Below are 26,574 nucleotides of genomic sequence, written 5' to 3' on the forward strand. Positions count from 1 at the left end.
AGTGTTTCCATGTGGTGGGGGAGAAGAGGAGATTTTTGTTTTGTTTTGTATAAAAATATATTTAAAAAAGCTTTTATGTATATTTGAAACTTTTACCACTAAAAGGTACAGTGGTATAATGAATCCCTATGTACCCCATCATTCGCCTTCAACATTTATTCAGTTCATGGTGGTTTTGTTTCATTTATACATCTCACTTGCAGGATTATTTGTTAATTAAATCCCAGCCATTTTATCACTTTAACTGAAAATACTTAGCGAGATCTCTAAGAGATAAGGACTCTTTTTAGATGTGGTAATTGACATTGTAGTTAAATTAACAGTTTGTAAATGTCATTTAATCATTATTTAAAGTTCCTGGTTGTCCATAAATATCCTTTTACTAGGTTTGTTTGAATCAAGATTGATACCCCTTAAATCTCTTTTAATCTGTAACCATTCCCTGGCCATCTCTAAGTTTTATTTATCAAAGAAACTGACTCATTTTCCCTGTATTTAGCTGCTGCATTCAAAAACTGTTTTCTGATTGTCAGAATGAATATGTCCTCATCACATGATATTTGAGAAGTGTACAAAGTGGAAAGTAAAATCCTGCCACCCAGAGATAACAGATATTAAAGTTTTCTTATGTTTTCTTTCAAAAAAAAAAAAAGTTGCGTGGAGAGTGGGGGAGGGAATGAGAGGCACACAGCAGTCATTGATCCGTAGCAATTCTGTAATTCCTAGCTGAGCATATTTTGCCAGCCCTTGATTAGAACTCAGTATTGTTCATTGGAACTGATTCTCCAGGACTTTTGGCTCTGTCCTCTGGGCCTTTAGTTCTGCCCTCTGAATAATACTTTCTTTTCCCAAATAGTAATCTGGATTATAGCTGAGTAGTTATCTCAGCCTACTGACTTCCCCTAGAAGTTTGAGGATACAAACCCTTTCTTCATTTCATATTGTCTCTGTCCCTTTCAGTTCAAACAAATACAATTCCTTTATAAACTTGTGTATCAATATATAGTCCACTTCATCAGACAAAAGCCATACCCACAAATCTCTTTGAGATAATCTCTTTTCTACTTGGTTTTCCTAGAAGGCTCCTGTGGGACAATACCCCAGGATTTTCCTAAACTCTATTGTTTAACAGAGAAGGTCTGCTAGGCATGCCTTCAAGATCTTTAGGAGGCCTTTTCTCTGTTTGAAAAGGTCTTTGAGGCACTACCTTAAATATTTCTGAGATTGTAACAAAGGATCTTACAGGGCTACCCTGGATTTGATCTGTTTTCCACATTACTGCAGGTGACAGGGTAGCTAAACTTTCTGGCACAGTATAATGAGCATCTCCTTTCTTCCAGCTTCTTATAACATTTCCCTTTAAGCCTTCACCAATAATCTCCTTGAGACCCTTTAGGTTTTTACTGCCAGTCTCCCCATGGTTCTTCGAGTTTCTGCTCATCATCTAATCCCAAATACAATTTTAATTTTGATTTAATTTTCTATTATGGCTGCACCCAGTACCAAATTTCTGTTTCAATTACTATTATTGTGTCATAAATCACCCCCAAAATTAGTGGTTCACAACAACTTTTATTCTGTTATTTCTCTTGGTTTCTAAAGGTAAGCAATTCAGGAAGGGCTTGGCTAGCAGCCTAACATCTAGGCCTAAGTTTCTCTGGATTGAATTTTTCTTGACTATTGGTTATATTTTCCTGTTTCTTTACATGTCTAGTGAGCTTTGTTTAAATAATGGATAACCTATTAGAGAGACTCTACATTCTGTTATATTCCTCTGAAGAATGTTTATTATTATTATTATTATTATTGTTTTGGTAGTAGTATTATTTTTCGTGGCTGGCCAGTATAAGGATCGAACCCTGGACCTTGGTGTTATTAGAATCATGCCCTAACCAACTGAACTAACCAGTCAGCTATGAAGAGTGTTTATTCTGATTTTAGCATGCAATTCAATTACTGATTGATCACCCTGAACTCTTAAAGCCTTGGTCTTATGCTTTTTAGTATGACTGTGAAAACCCAGAGTATTTCTGAAGCCTAATTTGGCAGGACTTAACTTCTAAATTCTGTCTCCCTGCAGATAGTATCATGGCTTGGTTTTAGGTTTTGTTAGGGAAGGTCTAGTATAGGACTTATCCTAGGATCTGGTAATTACTCCTAGGGGACACTCTTTCTGTTGTCTCACCTGAATGACAGGGGTGTTAATAAGGTAATGAAGTCTTTCCACTCTGGCACTTCCAAATTCCCCTAGCACTGCTCCTCCGTCAGCACTGTTAGACTTCTAGTATATCTGTTCTACTTTTACCCCAGTAACTGTTGCTCTCTGGTAAGCCTAGGGTGGTCTCACCCTGCGCATGTACAGCCAGGCCTTGTAGTTGTAGACTCATGGGGTCCCTCATTTGGACTTCTGGACCTCCCTCTTGCACAGATCCCTTTCTCTAGTGCTTTCCCCCAAATTTCAGCTACTTCATTTGCCCCAAACTCTGCCTCCTCAGCTTAATGGTGCTTTGTTTGGACTCTAGCTGTTTATACTGCAGAGGGAAATTGTCCCTAGGCAGACCGCTGGACAATTGTGGGGCTCACCTTATGAGTTTCTCCTTTTTCAGGGTTTGCAGTCTTGCACTGCCTGTTTGACTCTGCCTTTAAAAGCACCTTCCTATATTTTGTCCAATTTTATTATTATTTACAGAGGGGGAGTGTTCCAGTTACTATTGCTGTATAACAAACTATCCTAAAATTTAACCAGTTTAAATAGTTATTGTATTTTGCTCATGGTTTTGTGAGGAGCCTCCATACTGTTTTCCACAGTGGCTGCACCATTTTACATTTCTACCAACAGTGCATAAGGGTTCCAATTTCTCCATATCCGTGCCAACACTTGTTATCTTTCTTTGTTCTTGATAGTAGCCCTCCTAATGAGTATGAGATGGTATCTCATTGTAGCTTTGATTTGCATTTCTCTAGTGATTAGTTATATTGAGCATCTTTTCATATGCTTATTGGCCATTTGGAAGAAATATATTCTGGATATTAATCCCTTCTCAGGAATATATGATTTGTAACTGAAAGAAAGTGAGCCAAAACGCTGGGTACCGATTAAGCTTTATTAAAGGAAAAGAATCTGCCGGGTGTGCTCAAGGAGGAGGGCAGCTGGGGCTGCCCTAAAGATGAAGGACAGCACCAGATGTGAGGGTGAGAGAGCTTATATAGGGTGCCAAGGGCTGGCTGATACAATCAAGGAGGGACATTATGCTAATGCAGAAGCTGTGCGACCAGGGTGGAGAATTGTGCCCTTGTGGAAGCAAAAGCATTTCTGTTTCTGAGAAGTCATGAGGTTTCTTACAAAGAGAGGGGCTGGCAACTATTTTGTGCTTATTGTGTGCAAAATGGTGCTGGTCACATCCAAGAGACATCATTCCCACCTTTTAGGTATGAGGACAAGGGAAAAGGGGTGAAGGTCTCATTCTTCTGAAGCTACTTCCTGCTAGAGATGGGTGAAGATATGGAAAAAATTAAAGATTTATGTTGGCCAGTAAAACAGTTAGGTGGCGGGGTATTGGTTTCATGTGGGGAGGCTGTATTCTTCCAGGGAAGGGTCGCTGATTCTGAGGGGCTGATATCCTCCTCACAGGAACAATTCGGTGACCTTTTGGTTGGTGAAAACCTGCATACGTTCCTGCAAGAAATTAGAGAAACACCGGTAGAGACAGGGACCAAAGAGTAGGATGAGTCTCAGCACCGTTAGGGGTCCTGGTAGGGGCATATGCCAGGGTATCCAAGGGTTCAGTGACTGGGGCCACCCCCAAAGTGTGTTTGTGTTTTGTAACCCTTTGCATCAGCGATCAATGCTTGCCTTTAAATGGTTTAAGTTGTTTTGGATGACCCTGGACTCATTTACGTAATAACAGCATTCCTCACCCAGGAAGAGGCAGGTGCCTCCTTTCTCGGCTTGTATTAGTCCATTTTGTGTTGCTATAATAGAAACACCTGAGACTGGGTAATTTATAAAGGAAAAAGGTTTATTTGGCTTATGATTCTGGGACAGCTGTATCTGGCGTGGACCTCAGGCTGCTTCTACTCATGGCAGAAAGTGGCAGTCAGCCACAGGTACAAACAGATCACATGGCGGGAGGAAGCAGGAGAGAGAGAGAAGGGGCCGGGGTCTTTTTAAGCAATGAGCTCTTGCGGGAACTAATAGAGCGAGAACTCGCCTTTTAATCTCCCCTCCCCCAGGGAGAGCATTAATCCATTCATGAGGGATCCGCCCCCATGACTCAATCAGTTTCCAACACTGCCACATTGGAGATCAAATTTCCACATGAGTTTTGGAGGGGATAACACATCCAAACTCCATCATTCCACCCCAGCCCCTCAAAACTCATGTCAATCTCATATACAAAATACAGTCATTCTATTCCAGCAGTCCCAAAAGTCTTAGCTTGTCCCAGCACCAACTTAAAACTCCGAAGTCCAAAGTCTCCCCTGAGACCAAAAGCAAAAGTCCTTCCAGCTTTGAACCTGTAAAAGTGAAAACCAAATTTATCTTCTGCCAAGATACAATAGTGGAACAGGCATTGGGTACACATTCCCATTCCAAAAGGGAGGAATAGGCCAGAAGAAAGGAAAAATATGCCCCATATAAGTCCAAAACCCAGCAGGGCAGACATTATGTCTTAAAGCTCCAAAATAATGTTCTTTGACTCCAAGTCCTGCATCCTGGGGACAACTGGGCATCTGGGCCCCCAAAGCATCAGGCAGCCTCATTCCCACAGCTCTGCCAAGTGCAGCCCAGTGGGCTGTGCTAGTGCCTGCAACTTTTCCAGGATGGTGTTCCACTCTGGTAGCTCCATAAGTCTGGGGTCTCCATGGTGGTCCTGCTGCCTTGGCTCTACTAGACATTTCCCTGGTGGGGGCTCCAACCCCACTTTCCTGCTCAGCATTGCTCTCATAGATGAACTCAGCAGTGGCTCTGCCCCTGCGGCAGGTCTCTGCCTGGGCCCCCAGGCTTTTCCATACATACTCTGGAATCTGGGTGGAGGCTGCCATGCCTCCACTGCTCTCACATCCTGCTGGCCTGCAGACTTAATACAATGTGGACGCCACCGAGGTTTCGGGCCTCTATTCTCCAGCCACATGGACAACACATCCAAACTCCATCACAGCTGTAAGGAGGTCAAGGGCCCGACGGTGCTGTAAAGCGACTGTCGCAAGTGAGGTGACCTTTCATTGGAGGGAGGAGATGTTATCTATACTTAGTTCTTCTGAGAGTTTTTGATAGAATTGAGAGGCAGTAGCAAGGCCCGCTATACCAGTCCCAGTTGCAGGAAGGATCCCTGCCCCAATTTAAAAAGGTACAATTAGTGCCCTTATTGGAGTGGGGCACTTCCTGAGAGGGGGGCCAAATTTAGTCCCAGTCCTGTTTCTATCCTTCCATCTGTCTGGAAGGTGATGTTGGGGACAAGCCAAATGAATGTGCAATAAATCATGTTAGGGTGCAGGCAACAGGATGACATAGTTTTATAAAGGAAATATATTCCGGTTTTAGGGCATGGATGGGGAGGGGGTGAGTGAGTGGTAGCGTTTGGTGGTGTTAGTGGGGCAAAGTGTGGGCAGGCTCTGCACAATGCTGACAGTTTCCACTAACATGGGATTAGAGGAAAGCGAAGAGATGTTTGTGGAAACGTTGCAGGCTGCATTGACAAGGAGCGGGTGACCACACAAAGTTTCTTGAGAAGTGGGAGACAGATGAGTCGCTCAGGGACCAGTCTGATTCATTGAGGATGGCATTATCCCTGCAGACCTGGAACCTCCATGTTCCAGGTAAGGGGAATCATTGAGATAGGAGGAAAAACACGGGAAGGATGCAAAGGGTTAGGGAGCCAAAAGAATTTAAAGGGCACATTGCCACAATGAAATTGGCTAAGGAGCATCCTACTGATAGGAGGTAAAGGAGTGCCAGGAGAAATCTTCCTATGTTACACTCCTTTGGGGCAATACTGGCCAATCCTGTAGCAAGTAGTAGAACAGATAGTACAAGAAAGTTTAGGGACACGGGGTGGCATATACTTATCATGTCCCACAATGGCAAACCCACGATAGCAGGTCAGGACCAGTCTTGGAGTAGCACTTGTGTGAAGGACGTGAAGCAGGCCTGCAAGAGTGAGAGGATAATCTCCGAGGGAAAGATCATCCTTCTTTTGGGATTGGGGGAAGAGTGGAGGTCCTGGAGATTTTCAGTTTTGTGAGTCCTAAAATGGATGAAGTGTAGGGAGATGTGGGGTTAGGGGTTGAGCAGAGGGACCCCTCTGGCTTGGTGTTAACAGATTCTTTGGGTAAAGTCTCAGGTGCTAGTTTTACCAAGGATAAGTGATGCCAAGGGACCTTTCCTAGTACTTTTACTGCTGTGGGTGTCGGGGTGAGAAGTACCGTATAAGGCCCTTCCCGACATGGTGAGAGCAGCTTTGGGATTCGGGTTTTAACATGGGCTATCCCAAAATCCCTGGGGCAAAACTGTCCAAGTAAGTTGTTGGGAATGGTGTGTGTCAGGATCAGTCCTGTACTACGTTAGGCTTTATATCCGGAAGGATGGGTATATTACAAAGTGAGTGGGTAGTCCGTAAGAGATGAGAAGAAAGGAGTTTGTGTATGATGGGTTTTAAGCCTATCAGGTGTTTGTTAGCAATGGGGTTTTGTAGGACATTAGAGAACAAAGAGGGGTTCCTCAATTTAACAAGGATAGGGGAATGGTGCATAGCAATGAAGGGAGAAGAAGTGTCCCATACTACGGGATTAACCTTGTCCAAGGGGGAGGGGATGGTGGAAGCCTCAGGGGCCAGGTCTGGAGGCAGCCTATAACAGGAGTATTGTAGCTGGAGTTAGGGTAAGAGTAGCTTTGAATTTGAAAAGAGTGTCCCATCCCAGTAAGGGGGGTTGGGCATTGAGGCATTATTAAAAATTTGTATATTAACTGGGTGTGATGTAGGCACCCTACGATGCATATGATATCAACTTTAAAAATGATTATACAACTGATCATGCTTAAAACTATCAACTTTTAAGTGATATGAGAAATAGCAAAGGAAATATATAAATTTAAATATATGAAAGTATAAAATTTTAGTATAATAAAAATGAAATGAAAATTAAAAGGAGTATGATCACTTGGGAAAATACATTTATTTGTTGACTAAAAGTAGCTTAATTTACAGCACTGATCCTTAAGTTGAGTTTAATGGTAATAGGAATCTTTTGCAGGGAGATCAATAAACTCCGTGAAACTGTATGCAAATATATCTGTATAGGCATTTTTCTGTAGAGAGGGTTTATTTTTTTCCCAAAAAAGGGAAAGGAGTTGAGTGATCCGTGGATGGTGTTCTGATCCCGTAACCCCTACTATTGTGATAGAGGATGGGGTTGTTGGTCCTGCATATTCAGGAAGGGTAGAGTAAGTGGCCCCTGTATTGATAACAAAAGAGATCAGCTTATCTGCTACAAGAAGAGTTATGCTGGGCTCTCGTGTGGTGATCTCCATGGGGGCCTCAGGCCCTGGGCATCATCAGTCCTCCTCTTGGGCGAATCCAAGAAGTTCTGGTAAGGATGGCCATGAAGCCAAAGGCTATGGGTTGGGGACTGGGCCGCTCCCTCTCTAGCAAGTGGAATGGTCAAACCCCCAGTGACCTGGATGTTTACAGTGAGGACAGGGCCCAGAAGGGGGCCTGGGGTTAGGACAAACCCATGCTCAGTGGCCCAGTTGACCACATTGAAGCAGTTCCCCGGTGGCTTGCCCCTAGAGGTAGCCAGCTTTGGAGTATGTGAGCCTCGGATGGCATTAGCCAGGAGTTGGTATTTGGCCTGATATCTTTTGTAACAATCTTTTTTCTCCTCCTCCTCTCTATTGTTAAAAACCTTGAAAGCTGCATTGAGGAGGTCTCATTGGGTCATATTTGGACCATCCTCAAGTTTTTAGTTTTTTTTGAATGTCAGGCTGATTGGGTAATGAAATGAGAGTGTAATAGAGCCATGCCTGCAGGAAGTTTGGATCTATACATGTGTATTTAGGGCCTCAGAGAGGCAGGTTAGGAACTTACTGGGATTTTTGGTGGATCTCTGTGTGATTTCTTTAATCTTGTCATAATTGACTGACTTGTGAGTAGCCTTTTGGAGGCTGTGAAGTAGGTGTGTGATCATGTTGTTCTGGAGATCCTGGTCCCCGTGGCTGGCCTGGTAGTCCCAATTTGGGTCTGTGTGAGGAATGGCAACAGCTCCCACAGGCCACTTATTATTTTGAGCATGTACCTCGTCTGCCTGTTGTTGGACCATTACCCAGACCTGCTCCTTGTCTTCAGGGGACGGATATGTGTCTGGGTCGGACTGGAAGGATCCCATTTGTTTTTCGATTTGGGAAAGGTTCGAAAGAGAAAAGGGGACATAAATTTGGATAATTCCCTCCATCCCAGCCGCTTCACAGAGGGGGATATAAAGGAGCTGGAGCTGAGGCGGGGTTGTTACCTGATGAAGGGGGAGAAGGGGAGGGATTAGGTGGCTGAGGGTGAGTGTCTCAAGACCAGGTAGGGGGAAGAGAGGAAAAAGGTGAAGGCTGACAGATCAGAAGATTGATCCAAATCCGTAAGGGGAGGTTAGGCATGAGCTAGGAGAATTTGAGACATAGGACAGTTTTGATAGAGAAAGATTATAGTTGGAGATAGAAAGAAGGCTTGAACATAAGGAATCTCTCCAGCTTTGCTGTTCTGGTGACAAAAATTGTTTAAATCTCTAAGAGTATCTAAATAGAGTTCCATCTTGTGGCCACTGGGATCCATTGTAATGAGGCGTTTGAGTTTTAATGTCTCCCTGGAGGCCGAGAGACTGTAGACAGCCCAGAGGCATAGAGCATGGATTAAAGTAGAAAATGAGACGTTTAGGTTTAATGTCTCCCTGGAGGCCAAGGGGTAAATTGGCCAGAAGACAGCCCAAGGGTGTGGAGCATGGAGGTTTGGATTGTGAGGATCCCATTTAGAGGGTGAGAAAGGAAATGGGCATTCCTAGTAGAAAAGCATCCTCTTTGCTGTCCATCTTCTTTTCAAAAGAAAAGCCACCAACCAGCTACAGGAGCATCCTCCAATAGCTGGGGGGCACCAGAGGGGTTCCCTCGGCCAGGCACTTGGGCTTAGAGAAGTAGCAAGAGAGAGCGAGTTGGGGGAACTTGTGGTGAGAGACAACTGACCCCCTGACTTACCCTGAATTGAGCCGATGTTGGATGCATTGGTCTGAAACAGCAAAAGGAGAGAGTACCCAGTTTGGCAGGTCTGGGAAGGGTGGCCGAGGGCCAATCAACCCAGGTGGGGATTGTCAAACATTGGCCAGAACCCGTCCTGGGTTTTGGCACCAAAATGAAAGAACATGAGCCGAAACACTGGTACCCATCAAGCTTTATTAAAAGAAAAGAATCTGCCGGGCTGCACTCAAAGTGGAGGGCAGCCAGGGCTGCCCTCAAGATGGAGGACAGCACCAGGTGTCGGGGTGAGAGAACTTATATAGGGGGCCAAGGGCTGGCCGATACAATCAATGAGAGGCATTATGCTAATGCGGAAGCTATGAGAACAGGGTAGAGAATTGTGTCCTTGCAGAAGCAAAAGGGTTTCTGTTTCTCAGAAACCATGAGGTTTCTTACAAAGGGAGGAGCTAGCGACTATTTTGTGCTTATTGTGTGCAAAATGGCGCTGGTCATGTCCAAGATCCATTGGTAACTATGTGCTGTATAAGTGTAGTTATGTGCTGCATAAGGACGTTTCTGTCAATGATGGGTGGTATATAGGATAGTGGTTCCATAAGATTATAATGGAGCTGAAAAATTCCTGTTACCTAGTAACATTGTAACTGTCATAAGGTCGTAGCACAATTATTTTCTTTTATAAATTTAGTGGAGCCTAAGTGTACAGCATTTATGTAGTCTACAGTGGTGTAGTAATGTCCTAGGCCCCTTCACAATCACTCGCCACTAACTCATCCAGAACAACTTCTAGTCCTGCAAACTCCATTCGTGGTAAATGCCCTATACAAGTGTACCATTTTTAATCTTTTATACTTTTTTTTTACTGTACCTTTTCTATGTTTAGATATATTTAGATACCCAAATACTTACTATTGTGTTACAATTGCCTACAGTATTCAGTATAGCAACATGCTGTAAGTGTGCATTGTTGGACATTTATATGTAACAAGTAGCCCAAAGAAGAACACAAAATGGTGTGCATTCTGCAAATGTGTATTAACAAATGTGGAATAGTTGAGATCTAAATAGTTTCGAGTTTATTCTTGTTTTATTTTCTGTTAAAACTTTTAAACAAAAAAAAAGTGAATTTTTTATAATGGAAAATCTCAAACATAATAGTCATGAAATGAACTCTGTTCGCAGTACTGTCTTCAATACTTGTGAATACAGGGCCAGTCTTGTTTCATCTGTTCTCCCAAACCTTGAATTATTTGGAAGCGGATCCTCAACGTTATAACATTTTTATCTGTAAATACTAAAGTATTTACTATATTCTCTAAAATATAAAGTCCTAAAAAAACAAAAACCAAACACAATACCATTATCACACCTGAATTTTTAAAAACTGTAGTTCCTTATATCATCAAATATTTAGATAATCTCCAATTATCTTTAAAAAATTATTTTTATTGTTAATTTATTTAAATCCCCACAAGGTCCACATTTAGTTGATATGTCTTTTAAATCTCTTTAATCTATAGGCTTTCCCTTTTTAATTTTTTTTCTCTTTAAACTTATTTCTAGAAAGAAAAAGATTGGTTTGTTCTGTAGTTTTGCACATTTTAGATTTTGTTATTGCATCCCTGTGGTCTTGTTTAACATAGTCCTTTGTCCCCTATATTTTTGTAAACTGGGAGGGAACTGTTAAGGTGTGGTCAGATTCAGGTGAAAAGTTTTTGGCAAACATTCATCATAGGTTGTGGTTGGTGTATGCAGCCTATCATAAACATTAGGAGAACATGGTGAGACTTGGAGCCCAGTGATATTTTATTTATTTATTTATTTTGGTGGCTGGCTGGTACACCACTGATCTTTTTTATACAGAAGGAGGAAGAGATGGAACAGCTGAAGAAAGAGCCCTGGAAATGTTTGTACCTTGTGCCCTCACTGAATGAAATGTAGGAGTTTTACTTTCAAAGCTGCTCATTTGCCTTGTCACATTTGTGGTGGTGGTGTTCCTAACTCAGTCCCAAGAAGCTTATGTAAGTGTTCTTTAATGTTTATATAACTCTGGTGATTACTGCTTACAGCCGGCTTATGTGAAGAAGAAAGTTCAGGGGTATTTGCACCCAGGTCTGATTCTGAGATCCTAAACTAGGGCAGTAACAGTCATTGACTTTTTTTTTTTTTAAGAGATGACCGGTAAGGGGATCTTAACCCTTAGCTTGTTGTTGTCAGCACCACACTCAGCCAATGAGCCAATCGGCCATCCCTATATAGGATCTGAACCCATGGCCTTGGTGTTAACAGCATCGCACTCTCCTGAGTGAGCCACGGGCCGGCCCTAACAGTCATTGACTTTTAAGCCATGACCTGAAACATGTCTGTCAAACACATGTCTCTTTACCTCTTTGTTGAGCTTTTTTTTCCCCCAGTGGCTGTTGGTGGGCTATATTCTAGAATTTTGGGGGGGGCTATTTTTGAAAGTTAAATAATTATTTTGCTTAGGTCGCGAATTCATATGATTCAATATTCAGAACAGCATGTAGTGACTTAGGGAAAATTTAATTATAGACTTTTTCAAATAACAATTTTTATTATTAAGAATAATTTATTAAAGGTATAACATACATTATAGTGTTATGCAAAACCCAGAAACTTCATAATAAGCATCACAAAGCAGCGATGAAGCACTTGTAAAACACTGATTTACATGACAATGAACTTCAAATATTGGAATGTCTGTAAACTAAAGCCTTTTAACAAGCAAAAGGTAGTTGTTGAACCGAGAAGCGGAGGATTCATTCAAAGAATGCTGGGTGGTAAGGAGCTGGTTTAGACCTGTGTCTTCTTTATAAAGGAAAGGGGGAAACCTGTGTCTGAACTAAGTGTGCATGAGAATTGTATATACTATGATCATTTTAAAATTTCTACTGCACTTGATCACATTCATCCCCACTCCAGACAGGAGTTCACAGCCAGGCCTCATAACTGGGAATGAATGTTTGTTTATTAGTGAATCTGTCTGTGATATTGAAAGGCCAGCAGGTTCTGTTCTTTCTCCTCCCAGGAATAGCCCACTCTGCGAGGCAGAAGCCAGAACAAGAAAATACAACAGTTGGCAACAAGTGCCCAACAGATCCATTTCTTTTTTATTTTTATTTATTTATTTTTATTTTTTTTAAAGATGACCGATAAGGGGATCTCAACCCTTGGCTTGGTGTTGTCAGCACCATGCTCAGCCAGTGAGCCAACCGGCCATCCCTATATACAATCCGAACCTGAGGACTTGGTGTTACCAGCACCACACTCTCCTGAGTGAGCCACCAGCCGGCCCTTAAATCCATTTCAACCCCCTTGGCCTGACATTCAAGTCCTACCCTCTGTAATCTGACTCTGTTCTGTCTGCCTACTCTCTAACCTTGCCTCCAGCTGTTTCTCCAAGTGATTGCTCAATAAATTTGCTTGTGAAATAGAAACAAAATAAAAAAGACCAGAAAAGCATCAAAGGTCATTATCAGAACCAGGCCTGAGGACCCAGCAAAACACTAAGTTGAAGTGTGCCCCAATTGTAGTTGATCTGTAGGCCAAGTTGCAGTGTTCATGGAAGTGGTCATTTAGCAATGGATAAACCCCTCTTGGGGGGCCAGCCCGTGGCTCACTCGGGAGAGTGCAGTGCTAATAACACCAAGGCCCCGGGTTCGGATCCCATATACGGATGGCCGGTTCGCTCGCTGGCTGAGCATGGTGCTGACAACACCAAGTCAAGGGTTAAGATCCCCTTACCGGTCATCTTTTAAAAAAAATAAATAAATAAAAAATAAACCCCTCTTGGGGAGTCTGCTGTCCAGGCAGCTGTTCATTTTGGAGGCAGAATTTGATGGCCTCCCCTTAGGAGGGAAGAATTCAGCGATATAAGTTAGGAGGAAGGTGACAGCAGTGTTATGTGAAAATGCTATTGAAGTGTTAGCTCTTTGGAGGGGTGGGGGGCTTGAAGGAATGATACTTCTTTTAAAGGGAAATAGAATTGGTGAGCTTTCCTCCTGTAGTGCTTCAGGTGGAAATTGGAAAGGACTTTTTGAAGAAGATAATGAATTTGGGATGGCAGCTAGTTAGACTTGGAGGTGTACTTTGAAGCTTCTCTTTTAATTCTCATGTCTGGCTGGACACACAAGCACTGGCACCTTGCTTCCTCAGCAGGTAGAGCATGCTTATGAGCCAAGGTTCATATTGTATTCCTAATGCTTCCTGCCACTCTGGGCTCTGCTCTCTTTGAAAGTCCTTTTGTAAAAGTCCTATTGCAGATCCAGTGGTAATAGAGAAGGGAGAGTGATATTTTAACCTCTTGCTCATGTTAGTAGTATTGGAGTGTTCCATCATGAACATTCCTTATCTGATGCCTTCCTTGGCCATTGCCCCTTTGCTCTTGAAGAAGCAAAGGTTGTCTACCTGAAATCTTCAGTGGTCTCTCAGTATGAGTGCCAAGAAAGGTGCTACCAGTGCTGCTGTGGGGCAGTGAATCACCCTGGGCATTCGCATGCAAGTGGGTATGCACACCTACCCATCCCCCCCGCTTTACAATACCACATCAGCTTCTCCTCCCCACTCAAACACCAGGACAGTGGAAAGTAGAATGCTAGGAAGAAGAGGCCTTGGGGGTAGTCTTCCCCAGGACAGAGGTTGACATCTCTACCAGCATCCAAAGAAGCATCTTGGGTCCTCACCTAAGTCTGCCTTGGATAAGGCGCTCCTGGGAAGAGATGGGGAAGTGGTTGTGGAGTTGGAAATCCCCTCCTCCTGCTGTTTTGCTTACTTTATTTTAGCCAAAATTGAGCTACATGTGTTTTCCCAACCATTCTATCTTGCTTAAGGCTCTGTCCCTTTTGCTTATGCTCCTATATCTGCCTAGAATGTTCTTTCTTTCCTCCTTTACTAACTGGTGCCTACCTATTCTGTTAGAACCCAGGTCTCACTTTTCCCAAGGATGCACCCCTATGCCCACCCTTAGGTAAGGCTGGATTAGGTGTTTTTTTTCCCCAAGTGTTTTTGGTCTTAGGCACTCACCACACTGCATACCTATTTCCCCTCATAAGGCCCATTCCACTGTGCTTTGACACAGGACCTGGTATGTTGTGGAGGCTCAAATGTTTGTTAGGCTAAACTGAAAGCAGGGAGCAGGAGAAGCAACAGTGGCTAGTTTGTTCCAGTCTCACAAGGAGAGAATTAAAATCAAAGTATGGTGTACCACCTCATGTGGGGGGTATGTATGCATATATGTAAGAAACACTCATTTTGTGACAAAATGCAGTTTGCGCATGTCATTTCTGCTTCCCCCTTTCCCTTATTCCTGATCTTTGATTAGGATATATAATTGTGGTTTGCGTTCTCCACACAAATTAATATTGCCATCCAGCATGGCTGACCAAGGCCCCAGAGCTTTGTGTGCTTCTATTCATTGTGGTTGGAAATATGGAGTTCCATGGAGTTAGGCAGACCAGGATTTGAAGAATATCTTCCATGAGAGAGCTATTGACATCCTACTTTTACAGATGTAGGGACTGTGGCTCAGAGAAGTTGGAATGTAGAGCTAATAAGTGACAGAGCCGGGCTTCAAAGACAGGACTGCCTAACTGCAAAGCTCATACTCTTAACCACCTGCTCCTGTTTTTCTGCCTATTTCCTATACACCCATGGGCAAGTCTTTTTAACTTTTCAGGGTTTTAGTATCTCATATTTAGAATGAAGGGAGCAAAACTCACCTTGTAGAGTTATTGTAAGGGAGAAAGGAGATGATATAAAAAACAACCCATACTTTATACCTAGAATAGTAGCAGTAATAGTAAAAGCAGCAGCTGTTTTATATAATTTTTACTTTGTGGCAGGCATTGTTTTAGTTCTGTATTTAGGCTATCTCGTATAATAATAACCACAAACCTTTGAGGTCACTACAGTTATTTCCTTTTTATAATGGATGAACAAAAAGGGGCAAAGCTGGAGTTCACACCTCAGCAGTCTGGCTCTAGTGTCCATACTGAACCCCTATGCTCTGTTATCTCTAGGAAACATTAGTTTCCAACTCTATTCTGTTCTAGAATCTGGCATCAATATGAAGGGACCATAAGGAACCTGGAATGGTAACAGGGCAAAGAGGAAGCTATACTAAGCTATAGAAGGTGAGCAGTAACAGAATGTCTGGGGCACTCATGATTCTCTGACTGGGCCACTGACTGGTTAGACAGCCCATTTATTATTTTTTAGTGGTGGCTGAGTACATAGGATGATGATTCATGGCATGTCTTTCTTTCAGCTTAGGGACATCAGCTTAATGATTTACTCATCAAGACTTACAGCAATTCCACCTCTCTTTACCAAAGCCTCTCGGGTTGGATGATTTTTTACCCCATGGACACTTGAGTCCATACTGATATAAAAAAGTTGCTGAATTAATAAATAAATGAGACAAATCTCCCTTACAGAAAAATTCCATATAATAAATGTAGAAGGAAGGAGGGAAATAGAAAACTACTAGAAACCACAGTAATAGTTGCTCCAGGTAAGATGAATGTTAAAATTAGTGGGTGAAATTTTAAGAAAGGATATTTATGTAGCCTCAAAGTTTCTCCCCCCAAATATTTATATATTTTTTGGTGGTTTTAACATATGTCTAGAAATTCTTTAATATTCCTTCTTGGAAATGGAGCTTGATTCTCTTCTCCCTGAATGTGGGCTGAGCTTAATGATTTGCTTCTAATGAATAAAATAAAGAAGGGGAAAATAATTTTATAGAGGAGAAATTTGGCAGATATCACTTTAACCACGTGATCAAGGTGTAGAAGTCATGCTGATATCATGTACCCCTGATAATGTATGATGAGAAGGACTCTTCGCCTCTGTGATATTCTTCCCCCCCCAAAACCATAACCCATATCTAATCATGAGAAAACATAAGACAAACCCAAATGGGGGACCAGTGTCAGATGTTTTTTGACACTTCAAAAAAGTGTCACGGTCTCTAGAGACAAGAATAGATTTGGAAACTACTACAGTTTAGGGGAGACTAAGGAGATATGACAGCTAAACACAACATGGTTTCCTGGATGGGATCCTATAACAGAAAAAGGACATTAGTGGAAAACTGGTGAAATCCAAAGTCTGTAGTTGAATTAAAAGCAAGTAAACGAAAAGCCAACAATAAAAAAGACAAGATGTGTCATTTTTGCATGAGAGTCAAGTGGTATTATCTAGAACACCTCAGTTCTGGCACATGTGTTTTAGTTTTGAATTCCTCTTACCTTCAGGAAAGACCTTTTGGTTGTGCAGTGCCTGTATCTGAGACGCTGAACAGGCTTATGGTCTGTGTGACTCTCAAGGTCTGCTCACCCAGTGAACAGAATCTGCTCAGCAGGCTGAGGAGAGGGCTGTGCACATGGACCCTCTTACCCCAACCCCAGTCCTTTGCTGGTGTTTGATGCCACAAATGACATTCTCTGTACCAGGAATCTCTTCCTTTTTCCCCCCTGTTCCTAAAGTATCACTTTAGACATTTTGCTTATCTTTTAAGGCCTCACTTGCATTTTACCTCCCATATAATTCCTCTGTTATCATCATATGAAGTAGTGTCCTTCATATTCCTGTAACACTAATACAATTATTTTTGGTTTAGCTAATTACCTGTGGTTGAAAAATATCCTAAACCTTTAAGTTCTTTAGGTCTGTTGACCTGCCCCTTTTGTGGTATTTAACATATCTTGCCATGTTGTGTTTGTGTTTATACATGACTTGTCTTCCTAAATAAAATACAAACTCCTTGAAGGGAAGGAATCTTACATATATCCCTTGAAGCCTGTAGGACAATGCTTGCCATATTGTAAGCCCTCATTAAATGGTTGGCAAGTCGAATGAGTGAATGCTTTAAGACAGTGTAAGGAGGAGTATTCTCCCTATTGGCAGATGAGAGGTAAAGGGACTTGCTTAGAGTCACACAAGAGAGTGTGAGGTGTATTTGGAACCCAGCTGCTCAGACTCTGTCCCTTTCTGAGTATTCGGAGGCTATGAAGCTTCTGATCATAGTGCTAGACTATAGTAAGAGTGATGAAGATTTGTTCTCGGCCTACTCTGGGCCAGGCTTGGTTCCAGGTATGCACACTATTTAGTCCTCACAATAGCTCTGAAGTGTGGGCATCACTATATCCTCATTTTATAGATATATCCATGAAAGTTCAGAGAGATATAAGTAATTCGCTTTAGTTACCAGCTAATAAGTTGCTGAGTTGAGATTTGAACCCAGGTGTCTGGCCTCAAAACCCACTCTGCCCCCACCCAGTAAAGCCATCACTTTCCTCTTGTTTTTTCAGACACATCCCTGGAAGGCATGTGTGGCACTGAGCATGCCCAGCTGGGGGAAGATGGACAACAGCCACCACGGTGCACTTCAACTACCTCATCTCAGTCTGAGCCTTCCGAGAAGCTTAGGCACCACCAAGGGAAGAGCCTAGCCTCCGAGGACCCCAAAAAGAAGAGAGCTCAGAAGCCCTCCCACATGAGGAGAAACATACGGTGAGCTGTACTCTGGGTGCAGGAGAGGGGAGGGAGTAGAGGTATTACCTTCATCTTAAGGCTGTCAGTAGAATGACTGGTTTGGGCTGGAGAGTTCCCTCTCCAAAAGAAAAAAGTGCCAGGTGTGTGCCCCAATTAATAGTGAAGGTGCAGCTCCAGAGCACTAGGCCTGGGCTGTCAGAGGGTGCAGCGATGATGAGGAAGGACCTTGACCACCACTGGGGAGTGTCCCACTATCTGGAGGCCCTGGATGGCAGCCCAAGCATGGTAGAGTATTCTGAGTTGGACTTTCTGTTTCTTCCTTTGTTTTTCTTTATTTCTCAAAACAAGAGGAGATTTTAAAAAGTTGAGTTGTTGTCCTCTTAGAACTCAACTTCAGATGGTGGAGGACTGTTTAGCCCAAAGCAGGGCTTCTTCCTTGAGCTAAAAAATGAGCAAATGTGAACTTCCTTAACTATCCAAATTCCCAGTAGTCCTTCCTTCTTACCAAATAACAACTTGTGCCATTGAAAGGAGATAAATGATATCTTTTTTTCTTCCTGCCTCAACTTTTTTTTTTCCAGATATAATGATAGCTTGAAAGTATTACTCTGAATTTGGGAATAAGGATGTAAAATCCCTATAATCCTACTTTCCCACATAACAACTCTATTTTTAATACTATTTTTCAACTTTGTCAATCATATATACTCTATTTTACTCTTGATCTGTTCTGTGCAGGGACGAGTCAGTAGGGGCATCTGTCAGGAAGTTAAATAACATGGAAAGTATGTTAGCCAAGAACCACTTGAGCTTGAAGTCTCTTTCTCTTTTTTTTTAAACCCTGGCTATTGCATGGATGTGGTAGGGCTGATGTGGATTCTCCTCCCTCAGTTTTCTGAGCTCACCAGTGGTGATTTCCCTCTTTAGCTTGCCATTGCATTGCCCAAATCTTAAGTAAACCCAAGTGCTTTCTCTTGTTTTAATGTTTAGAAAGCTACTCCGAGAGGATCAGTTGGAACCAGTTACCAAAGCAGCACAGCAGGAAGAGTTGGAAAGAAGGAAGCGCCTGGAGCAGAAGAGGAAAGATTATGCAGCCCCCATTCCCACTGTTCCCCTGGAGCTCCTCCCTGGTGAGCAGTGGAGGTGGCAGGAAAGGCCCTGTGCTCTGGGGAGAACAGGCACTTGGAGTGCACAGTGCTCAAAGACAGATCTGAAATAAGATTGCGGCTTCTCGGGAATCCTTTTTAAAAGTCATTCAGCTTCCTGAGAGCGCACAATCAGAAGAATCTCATTTATTTATTTATTTATTCTTTCTTTCTTTTTTGTCTTTTTCGTGACCGGCACTCAGCCAGTGAGTGCACCGGCCATTCCTATATAGGATCCGAACCCACGGCGGGAGTGTCGCTGCGCTCCCAGCGCTGCACTCTCCCGAGTATGCCACTGGCTCGGCCCAGAAGAATCTCATTTAAAAAGTTAAGATGGTCTGACCAGTTGGCTCAGCTGTTTAGAGTATGGCCTTATAACACCAAGGTCAAGAGTTCAGTTCCTCCTACTGGCCACCCCCCTTCCCCAATAAAAAAAAGTTAAGATGGATAAAAATGTACTCCTCAAATTGACTTTATTTACATATTTTTCTCGTAACTTTGGATCTTAACATGCCAAGGGATTAGGACCTTTTCTAGTGGTCAGGTGTATAGCAGGAGATAAGAACCAGTAGAGAAAAGGAATTTGGAAAGAAGGCTGAGATTTTTGAGACACCCTCTACTTCTCTCCTCAGTGGAAACTCCCCAGGAGATCATCAAAGGAGAGGTAGTGAATCATTTTGGGAAATATGTTTGAGCTAAATGTATGTTGACTTTCTCTTCTGTCTTTCTTTTCCTAGAGGAAATTGTCTTAAGAGCAAGTGATGGTCCCCAACTGCCTTCTCGGGTCTTGGCCCAGGAAGTCATTTGTTTGGACAGTAGCAGTGGCAGTGAGGATGAAAAAAGCAGCCGAGATGGTAAGATCAAGCGAAAGGTGCCTCCCCTTCCTCCTGGCCCAGTGGTCATCCTGAGAGATTAGCTATATCTTTGAAAAGAGTTCAGTCTTTTCTTATTCAGTTTGAGTTCTGGTTTGGACAAATTTTCCTGAGTCTCCTTGGTAAATGTAAGTTTTCCCCTTAAAAGCTGGAAGAGAGAAATAATAAAAATCTAAATTTTTGTAAGTGATGACAAGTTCTAACTTTGTTTCTATGCTCTTCTGCTATGACAATGGGCAGTAAATTAGTTCTGTTCCCTGGGTTTTTGTTTTTGTTTTGTTTTTATGCTGTCTCAGAGGTAATTGAACTGAGTTCTGGAGAGGAAGACACTCTGCATATTGTGGATAGCAGTGAGTCTGTCAGCGAGGAGGATGAAGAAGAGGAGAAGGGTGGCACCCATGTGAATGATGTCTTAAACCAGCGTGATGCTCTTGGGCGGGTCCTCGTCAACCTGAACCACCCTCCAGAGGAGGAGAATGTCTTCCTGGCCCCGCAATTGGCACAGGCTGTGAAACCTCATCAGGTACAGCAAATCTTGACTCTCCTCTTATTTCTTTTCTGTTTCCTTGCTGTGAATATTGCCTGCTGATGGTTATTAGCATCACAGCCTGTGAAATACGTGTTTGATACAAAGAGCACCTATTGGAAAGGTCTGATCCTTCCTCCTAGCAGTTGATGCTTCAGGATTCCTGATGAATAGGAAAGGACAAGGAAAGGGAAGAGACAAACCTCAGGTTTGCCCTATCATGTAGAAGGTGCTGGAGTTTTTGGCTTAATAATCTTGAACCTCCTGTGGGATCAGCAAGACTGATTGATATGCTCTCTGGAGAGCAGTGCTTTGATTAGGAAGGTGTGGATTTGGAAAAAATGTGAGAGTCAAAATTCAGAGACACTTTCTGATAGGAGGAAGCAGAGTAGTTTGTGTTGCTCCAGAGCCTGGAGCTAGGACCAGTGATTGAAAATTCCATGAAGACAGAAGTTGACTTAGTTTAGGAACTCTAACAGGAGTGAGAGCTCCTTGGTGAACTCTCCAAGGCCTAGGGCAGCCAGGCTTAATGAAATACTCAGTCAGGAATTTGGTACTGCAGATTCTTGCATCATATAGGACATTATACCAGGTGAGTGCTTTTCTGTGTTTTCTGCAAGAAGACTGTCACTAGCCAATAGACCAGTCAGGGTACAGGGAAACATCTATGGCCATTCACACTAGCTGTCTATTATAATGCCTGTCTATTATAATTGCTGCTCATTTACTTAATTCTGACTAATTCCAAAGTGAGTAAAACTAGAGCCCTGGTCTTTTGCCAGCCCCTCTGACATTTGTTTGTGTTTGTCCCTTGTCAGATTGGTGGGATCCGGTTTCTGTATGATAACCTAGTGGAGTCCCTGGAGAGGTTTAAGACCAGTAGTGGCTTTGGCTGTATACTGGCCCACAGCATGGGTCTGGGGAAAACTTTGCAAGTGATCTCCTTCATTGATGTCCTCTTCCGCCATACACCAGCCAAAACAGTCCTTGCCATTGTGCCGGTAAGAGTTTTTGGGAAGGCTTTGCTTAGTCACCCTTCTGAAGAGCTCTAGATTAATGCCTTTGCTGGGCGCTAAAAAGCTTGATGAGCTCAGCTCTCAGCTTGTCCCTTAAAACTCTCTTTTTGGAATTGGCTTTCTGATAGGTTAATACTCTTCAGAACTGGCTGGCAGAGTTCAACATGTGGCTCCCGGCTCCTGAAGCCCTTCCAGCTGACAACAAGCCTGAAGAAGTCCAGCCCCGGTTCTTTAAAGTTCACATCTTGAATGATGAGCACAAGTAGGTGGCCTGCCCTCTCCTCTCTGCCCCTTTCCTTTTAGACTTCTGCCCAGGATCTGGATGTCAAGGCAGTCTATTTGATTATGTAGCCCATCCTCTCAGATTCCTTTTGGTTTCTTGATAGCGTCCCTCTCTCTGTTCTTGCTACTCATTTTTTTCTCTACCTCGCTTTTCAGTAAAGCCAGAGTTATATAGCCTAGGAAGTTTCTTGTGTTCTGCTTTAAGATACTTTTATATCTTGAAAAATCTGCGGCCATGGTCACATTTTCCCATGTGTATAGTAATAGAATTCGAATGATGGAATGGAACTTTTCATCTTCTAACTTTTTACTTCTTACATTTCTGTTTTCTTAGAAACCTAATCATCAGTGTCTTCTTTTAAGCACTGATATACAGTTGACCTTTAATGGTACAACTTCCAAAGTTTTGAAAGGTGCAAACTTTGTTTTTGTTTTAGATTTAAATAAAATGTTTTATATTTCCATTCCATAAAGTCAACCTGATTTCCAAAAACCTAAAGCTAGTTTTTGGTCCAAGCCAGCTATCTGTGCTATCATTTCCTCTGATCGGCATGGATAATTGAGAAGGGAGACTTTATTTTCTACAGAGGCTGCCTTTTTCAATGTTTGGTCATACACATCAAAATGAGGAGACTATGAGTGATCTCACATGTGGCTGATCACCTGCTCTGTTTTCTTAGATTTCAGGACTGTCAGTCAGTTCACATGCAATTAATGAAATACAGTGAGGGCTCAGGTGTTTAGGAGTGGAGTGACTATGCTGAGAGTCATCTCTTCTCTGCTGCTCTTGCCCTTTTACTGCTTGTCTTTGGCTCTTTTTTTCACTGGCGTGGGCAGGTGAAATGCAGAATGTTGCCTTTCCTTCTATGACCTTGTATTTATCATGAGAATAACTTGAAATGCTCCGTCAGTGTTGCATTGTAGTCATGAATGTACATCCAAGGAGGCTGTCATTTTCTCTTGCCTTGTGCCATTGAATTACTATGTTTCTTGCTGTTTCACCATCATCAATGATCGAGTTCATCCTTAGTGTAATTAGAAGCTCTGGGATGCTGGGAAAGTCCTTGGGCAGCAACCCTGTGGTTGCTGCCATGTGAAGTCTTTGACAGTAAGAGTTCTGAACGTATGTCAACACAGCTTTGATTGTGAGGAATTCTTTCTGAAGAGCAGCAGAAGCAATAATACTTTCTCCGTTCACCTTCTTAAAAACAACAACAACAACAACAATGATTTATTGAGATATAACTCACATCTCACAGTTTTTTCCATTTACTCTTGTAGGACGATGGCATCTCGCGCAAAAGTGATGGCTGATTGGGTGTCAGAGGGTGGGGTGCTACTGATGGGGTATGAAATGTACAGACTCCTCACTCTGAAGAAATCCTTTGCCACAAGTAGACCGAAGAAAACCAAGAAGCGCTCTCACCCAGTCATCATTGATCTGGATGAGGAAGATCGACAACAGGAGTTTCGGAGAGGTAGGCAGCCTATCCTGGGAATACTCTTGGGGGTGTTTCAGGAAAAAAGAAATAGTGTCTGCTAATAGTACCTGGTCAGATGTGAAGTGCATTATTTATGTGAGTTGTTGCCATGAACCAGAAATTCTGGTTCCCAAGATGAGTGGGATGACTGACTTCCACTGGCTCTCAAAAGGTGCTGCTTCCTTTGCAAGCAGTGGCCACACACTGGCTCGGAGGAGACTCTCCTGTCTGTCTGTCCCTGTTTCTTTCACAGAACAGTTGGGAGAGTAACCACTCTCTTTACCACTTCCTAGAGATGTTCTAAGAATGCGTCAAGAAAATATTTATAAAGTGTTTAAACCGCTAATAGAAAGACAGGGTAGTAATAATGTTGTTTGTGAATTTGTGGAAAAGGATTTACCCCAGTTGCTTTTAGTGAAAATCATTCCTCTCATAGTTCTAGTTCTACTCCCTCTTCTAAGGGGCCTTTGTTCATTTGTGGAAGAAAGTTTTTAAGGATTCAGAGGCCATTTCATTTTATAGGTCTCTTCAACTATGAGATTATGTTTGTTCTAGGTATGCCTCTGTGGTAGTGCTCAGATGAATTTGCCATTTAGCAATGACGGTGAATAACTGTGGGAAGGAAGACCTTGTCTTTTAGCTAGCTCCTCCCAGCCAGCTCTCAGATGGAACCAAGATGCTGGCAATGGTGAGAGCCTGCTGAAGTGTCTGGATTATTCCCATTGGTTTCATCCGTATGCTTTTTTAATTCTAGGCAGCACTCTGTAAGGTCCCTTTCTCTGCTGCCAGTTTGTGTAAGCCTTAAGAATGTAAGTCAGTTTTACTCTTAGCCTAAAGAAAAAAATAAAATCAGGAAAGGAATGGGGGAAAGGGGATATTTATTGCAAGAGTCAACAGCCAGGTTAGTGTCATACCAAATGCACAGGAGCTTGTATGGCTGGCTCCCTTTCATCAATGGGGGCTGACTCTTGCTTTCCTGCTTCCTTCATTTCTTCTGTTTCCTCCAGGGTGCACCCCTACTTCTCATATTATTGACTAAGAACAGACCCTCTCACCCTCTGACTCCGGATCCTCTTCCCTCCCTAGAGTTTGAGAAGGCCTTATGTCGCCCTGGTCCTGATGTGGTGATCTGTGACGAGGGACACCGCATCAAAAACTGCCAGGCCAGCACCTCACAGGCTCTGAAGAACATTCGCTCTCGCCGCCGGGTGGTACTGACTGGGTATCCCCTGCAGAACAACCTCATTGAGTACTGGTGCATGGTGGACTTTGTGCGCCCAGACTTCCTTGGCACCCGGCAGGAGTTTAGCAACATGTTTGAACGCCCTATTCTTAATGGGCAGTGTATTGACAGCACACCTCAGGATGTCCGTCTCATGCGGTACCGGAGTCATGTACTGCACAGCCTCCTGGAGGGCTTTGTGCAGAGGTGAGCCATCCTCAGGCCCCTGTTTTCTGAATCCTCACAGGGCCCCAGTGCAACAGGCATGCCAAAGGTATTATGAAGGGAGAGATATTACAATAGGAGGGCCCCTTCCTAGTGGGGCAGTAGTAAAACTTTCCTTTGTGTGAATAGTTACCAGATGATGGATATCCACTGTTTCAGTCCTCTGAAAGTTTGGCCTAGAAGTGCTTCTCTCAGAAGTTATCTTCAAAGTTTCTAGAGACACCTGACTTACTTGCTGAGAGAAGCGAGAGAGAGAGCTAGCATTCTTCTGACTTGAGAGAAAGAATAGAAGTGGTGGTTCTAGGGGTATGGCCTTACTAGTTACAGCATCCCAGTAGATGTAGCTTAGGCTAGTCTAACACAGTCCCCTAATTATTACTTGTTAAGATGGCATGTGTGTAGAAAGATCAGAGAGGCAGCCCTGAATTGGGATAAGGCTGGAGTTCCCCTGGTTTCTGTCACCTAGTCAGTTGTGACCTGGGACAGGTCATTCTGCCTCTTTGACCTTATGAGTTTCTTGATAGTTGTTGAACCACTCTGCATTATTGTAAGGCTGTATGTAGTACATGTTGAGATTCTCAAGAGGGAGGTGTGGCAGAAGCACAAGATTCTGTTTTATCCTGCACTGACCCCTTCTGCCCACACTTTGCCACTTCTGATCTCTGCCTGTACAGGAGAGGCCACACTGTGCTGAAGATTCATCTCCCTGCCAAGGAAGAAAATGTGATCCTGGTGCGGCTCTCCAAGATCCAGCGAGATTTGTATACTCAGTTCATGGACCGCTTCCGGGACTGTGGTAGCAGTGGTTGGCTGGGGCTGAACCCCCTCAAGGCTTTCTGTGTGTGCTGCAAGGTGAGTTGGGGCCTCAGTGAAGACTGAGATGAGGACTAAGGATGCACATGATCCCAAGGGAGTTACTCCTGCGTGGAGTCCTTGATGAAGAATAAAGGGAAAGCGGACCACCTTAGTTCACTGCACTGGAGGATTGGGGGCTCTAAGTAGTGCTGATTGTGTACCACACAACTCCTGGGAGTGCCACTCATAGAGTATAACGTAAATGGTGCCTCCTGCAATTGTGCAACTCAGATGTAAAATGTATTATACCAAACTTGAGAAATCACTTCTTTTTCTGTTTGGGGTTTTTTTTTTTTTTCTTCATTTGGAAAAAGTGGGTGGTGAAGGAATGTTGTGGGTCAGAGTTTTTGACTGCTAGTGTAATCAGGATCCAAGAATCATGTAACTTGGACAAGTCATTAAGAATACCTTCCATTCAATTCTATATTTAATCAGATTATGAGCTCTCTCATGTTGTTATTGAGGGACTTGTTTCTTTGACTTAGTTTCTCTGGCTGCACTCTCAGCAGACCATGAGGTATGATTCCTGATTGACTACTGCTTTAAAAAACAAGCCAGAAGTATGTGTCTGGGGCAAGTGGGGTTTTATTTTTATTTTTTATTTATTTTTTGTCTTTTTCGTGACCGGTACTCAGCCAGTGAGTACACCGACCATTCCTATATAGGATCCAAACCCGCAGAGGGAGCGTCGCTGCGCTCCCAGTGCTGCACTCTCCTGAGTGCGCCACGGGCTCAGCCCAGGGGTTTTAAAATATTTCTTTTGTGGCCACAGTACTAGACCAGGTCCAGGAAGCTAAAGCAAACCTGGTCTGTGACTATGCCTTGGTGCCAGTGCATCCTTCCTTCCTTCTTTCTTTCCTCCTGTCTTGTAGGAATTCTCTACTTTTGCTAGGAATTGTCCCTGAAGTGATATATGATTGGTCACCTATAAGTCAGATACATTTTGTCTGTGGGGAGAGAGATTAGTCTTGCTTCATCTTGTAGCTGATTGTAGCCACACAGTGAAACCAGAACATTCTTATTTGTATTTGAATAAGAATGCAAGACTTGTGACATAGACTTTTTGATTATGTATCAAACACACTGGCATGGCTCCCTGGTATGAACTCTCCCATTCATGTGTCATGGTGGTCAGAGCCAGTAGTGAAAGCAAATGTGCAGGCTCCTGACTGTGAAGGGATTGGGGGTACTTTTCATTTTT

The 26,574-nt window shown here is 43.0% G+C and overlaps 1 protein-coding gene across 2 annotated transcripts in view; it reads left to right on the forward strand.

Moving 5' to 3' along the window:
- The window catches only part of RAD54L2 (RAD54 like 2), a 100,473-nt gene that overhangs the window by 59,099 nt on the left and 14,800 nt on the right, over positions 1-26,574 (forward strand). For both annotated transcript variants that reach the window (XM_063114048.1, XM_063114049.1), the window contains 9 exons: positions 17,566-17,767; positions 18,740-18,879; positions 19,632-19,748; positions 20,063-20,289; positions 21,111-21,293; positions 21,437-21,570; positions 22,872-23,068; positions 24,158-24,500; positions 25,193-25,370. In XM_063114048.1, the coding sequence (XP_062970118.1) occupies positions 17,566-17,767; positions 18,740-18,879; positions 19,632-19,748; positions 20,063-20,289; positions 21,111-21,293; positions 21,437-21,570; positions 22,872-23,068; positions 24,158-24,500; positions 25,193-25,370 (1,721 nt within the window). The remainder of the gene's footprint in view (positions 1-17,565; positions 17,768-18,739; positions 18,880-19,631; positions 19,749-20,062; positions 20,290-21,110; positions 21,294-21,436; positions 21,571-22,871; positions 23,069-24,157; positions 24,501-25,192; positions 25,371-26,574) is intronic.

This window comes from Cynocephalus volans, chromosome 11 (genome assembly GCF_027409185.1).
Source record: "Cynocephalus volans isolate mCynVol1 chromosome 11, mCynVol1.pri, whole genome shotgun sequence".
Taxonomy (NCBI): Eukaryota; Metazoa; Chordata; class Mammalia; order Dermoptera; family Cynocephalidae; genus Cynocephalus; species Cynocephalus volans.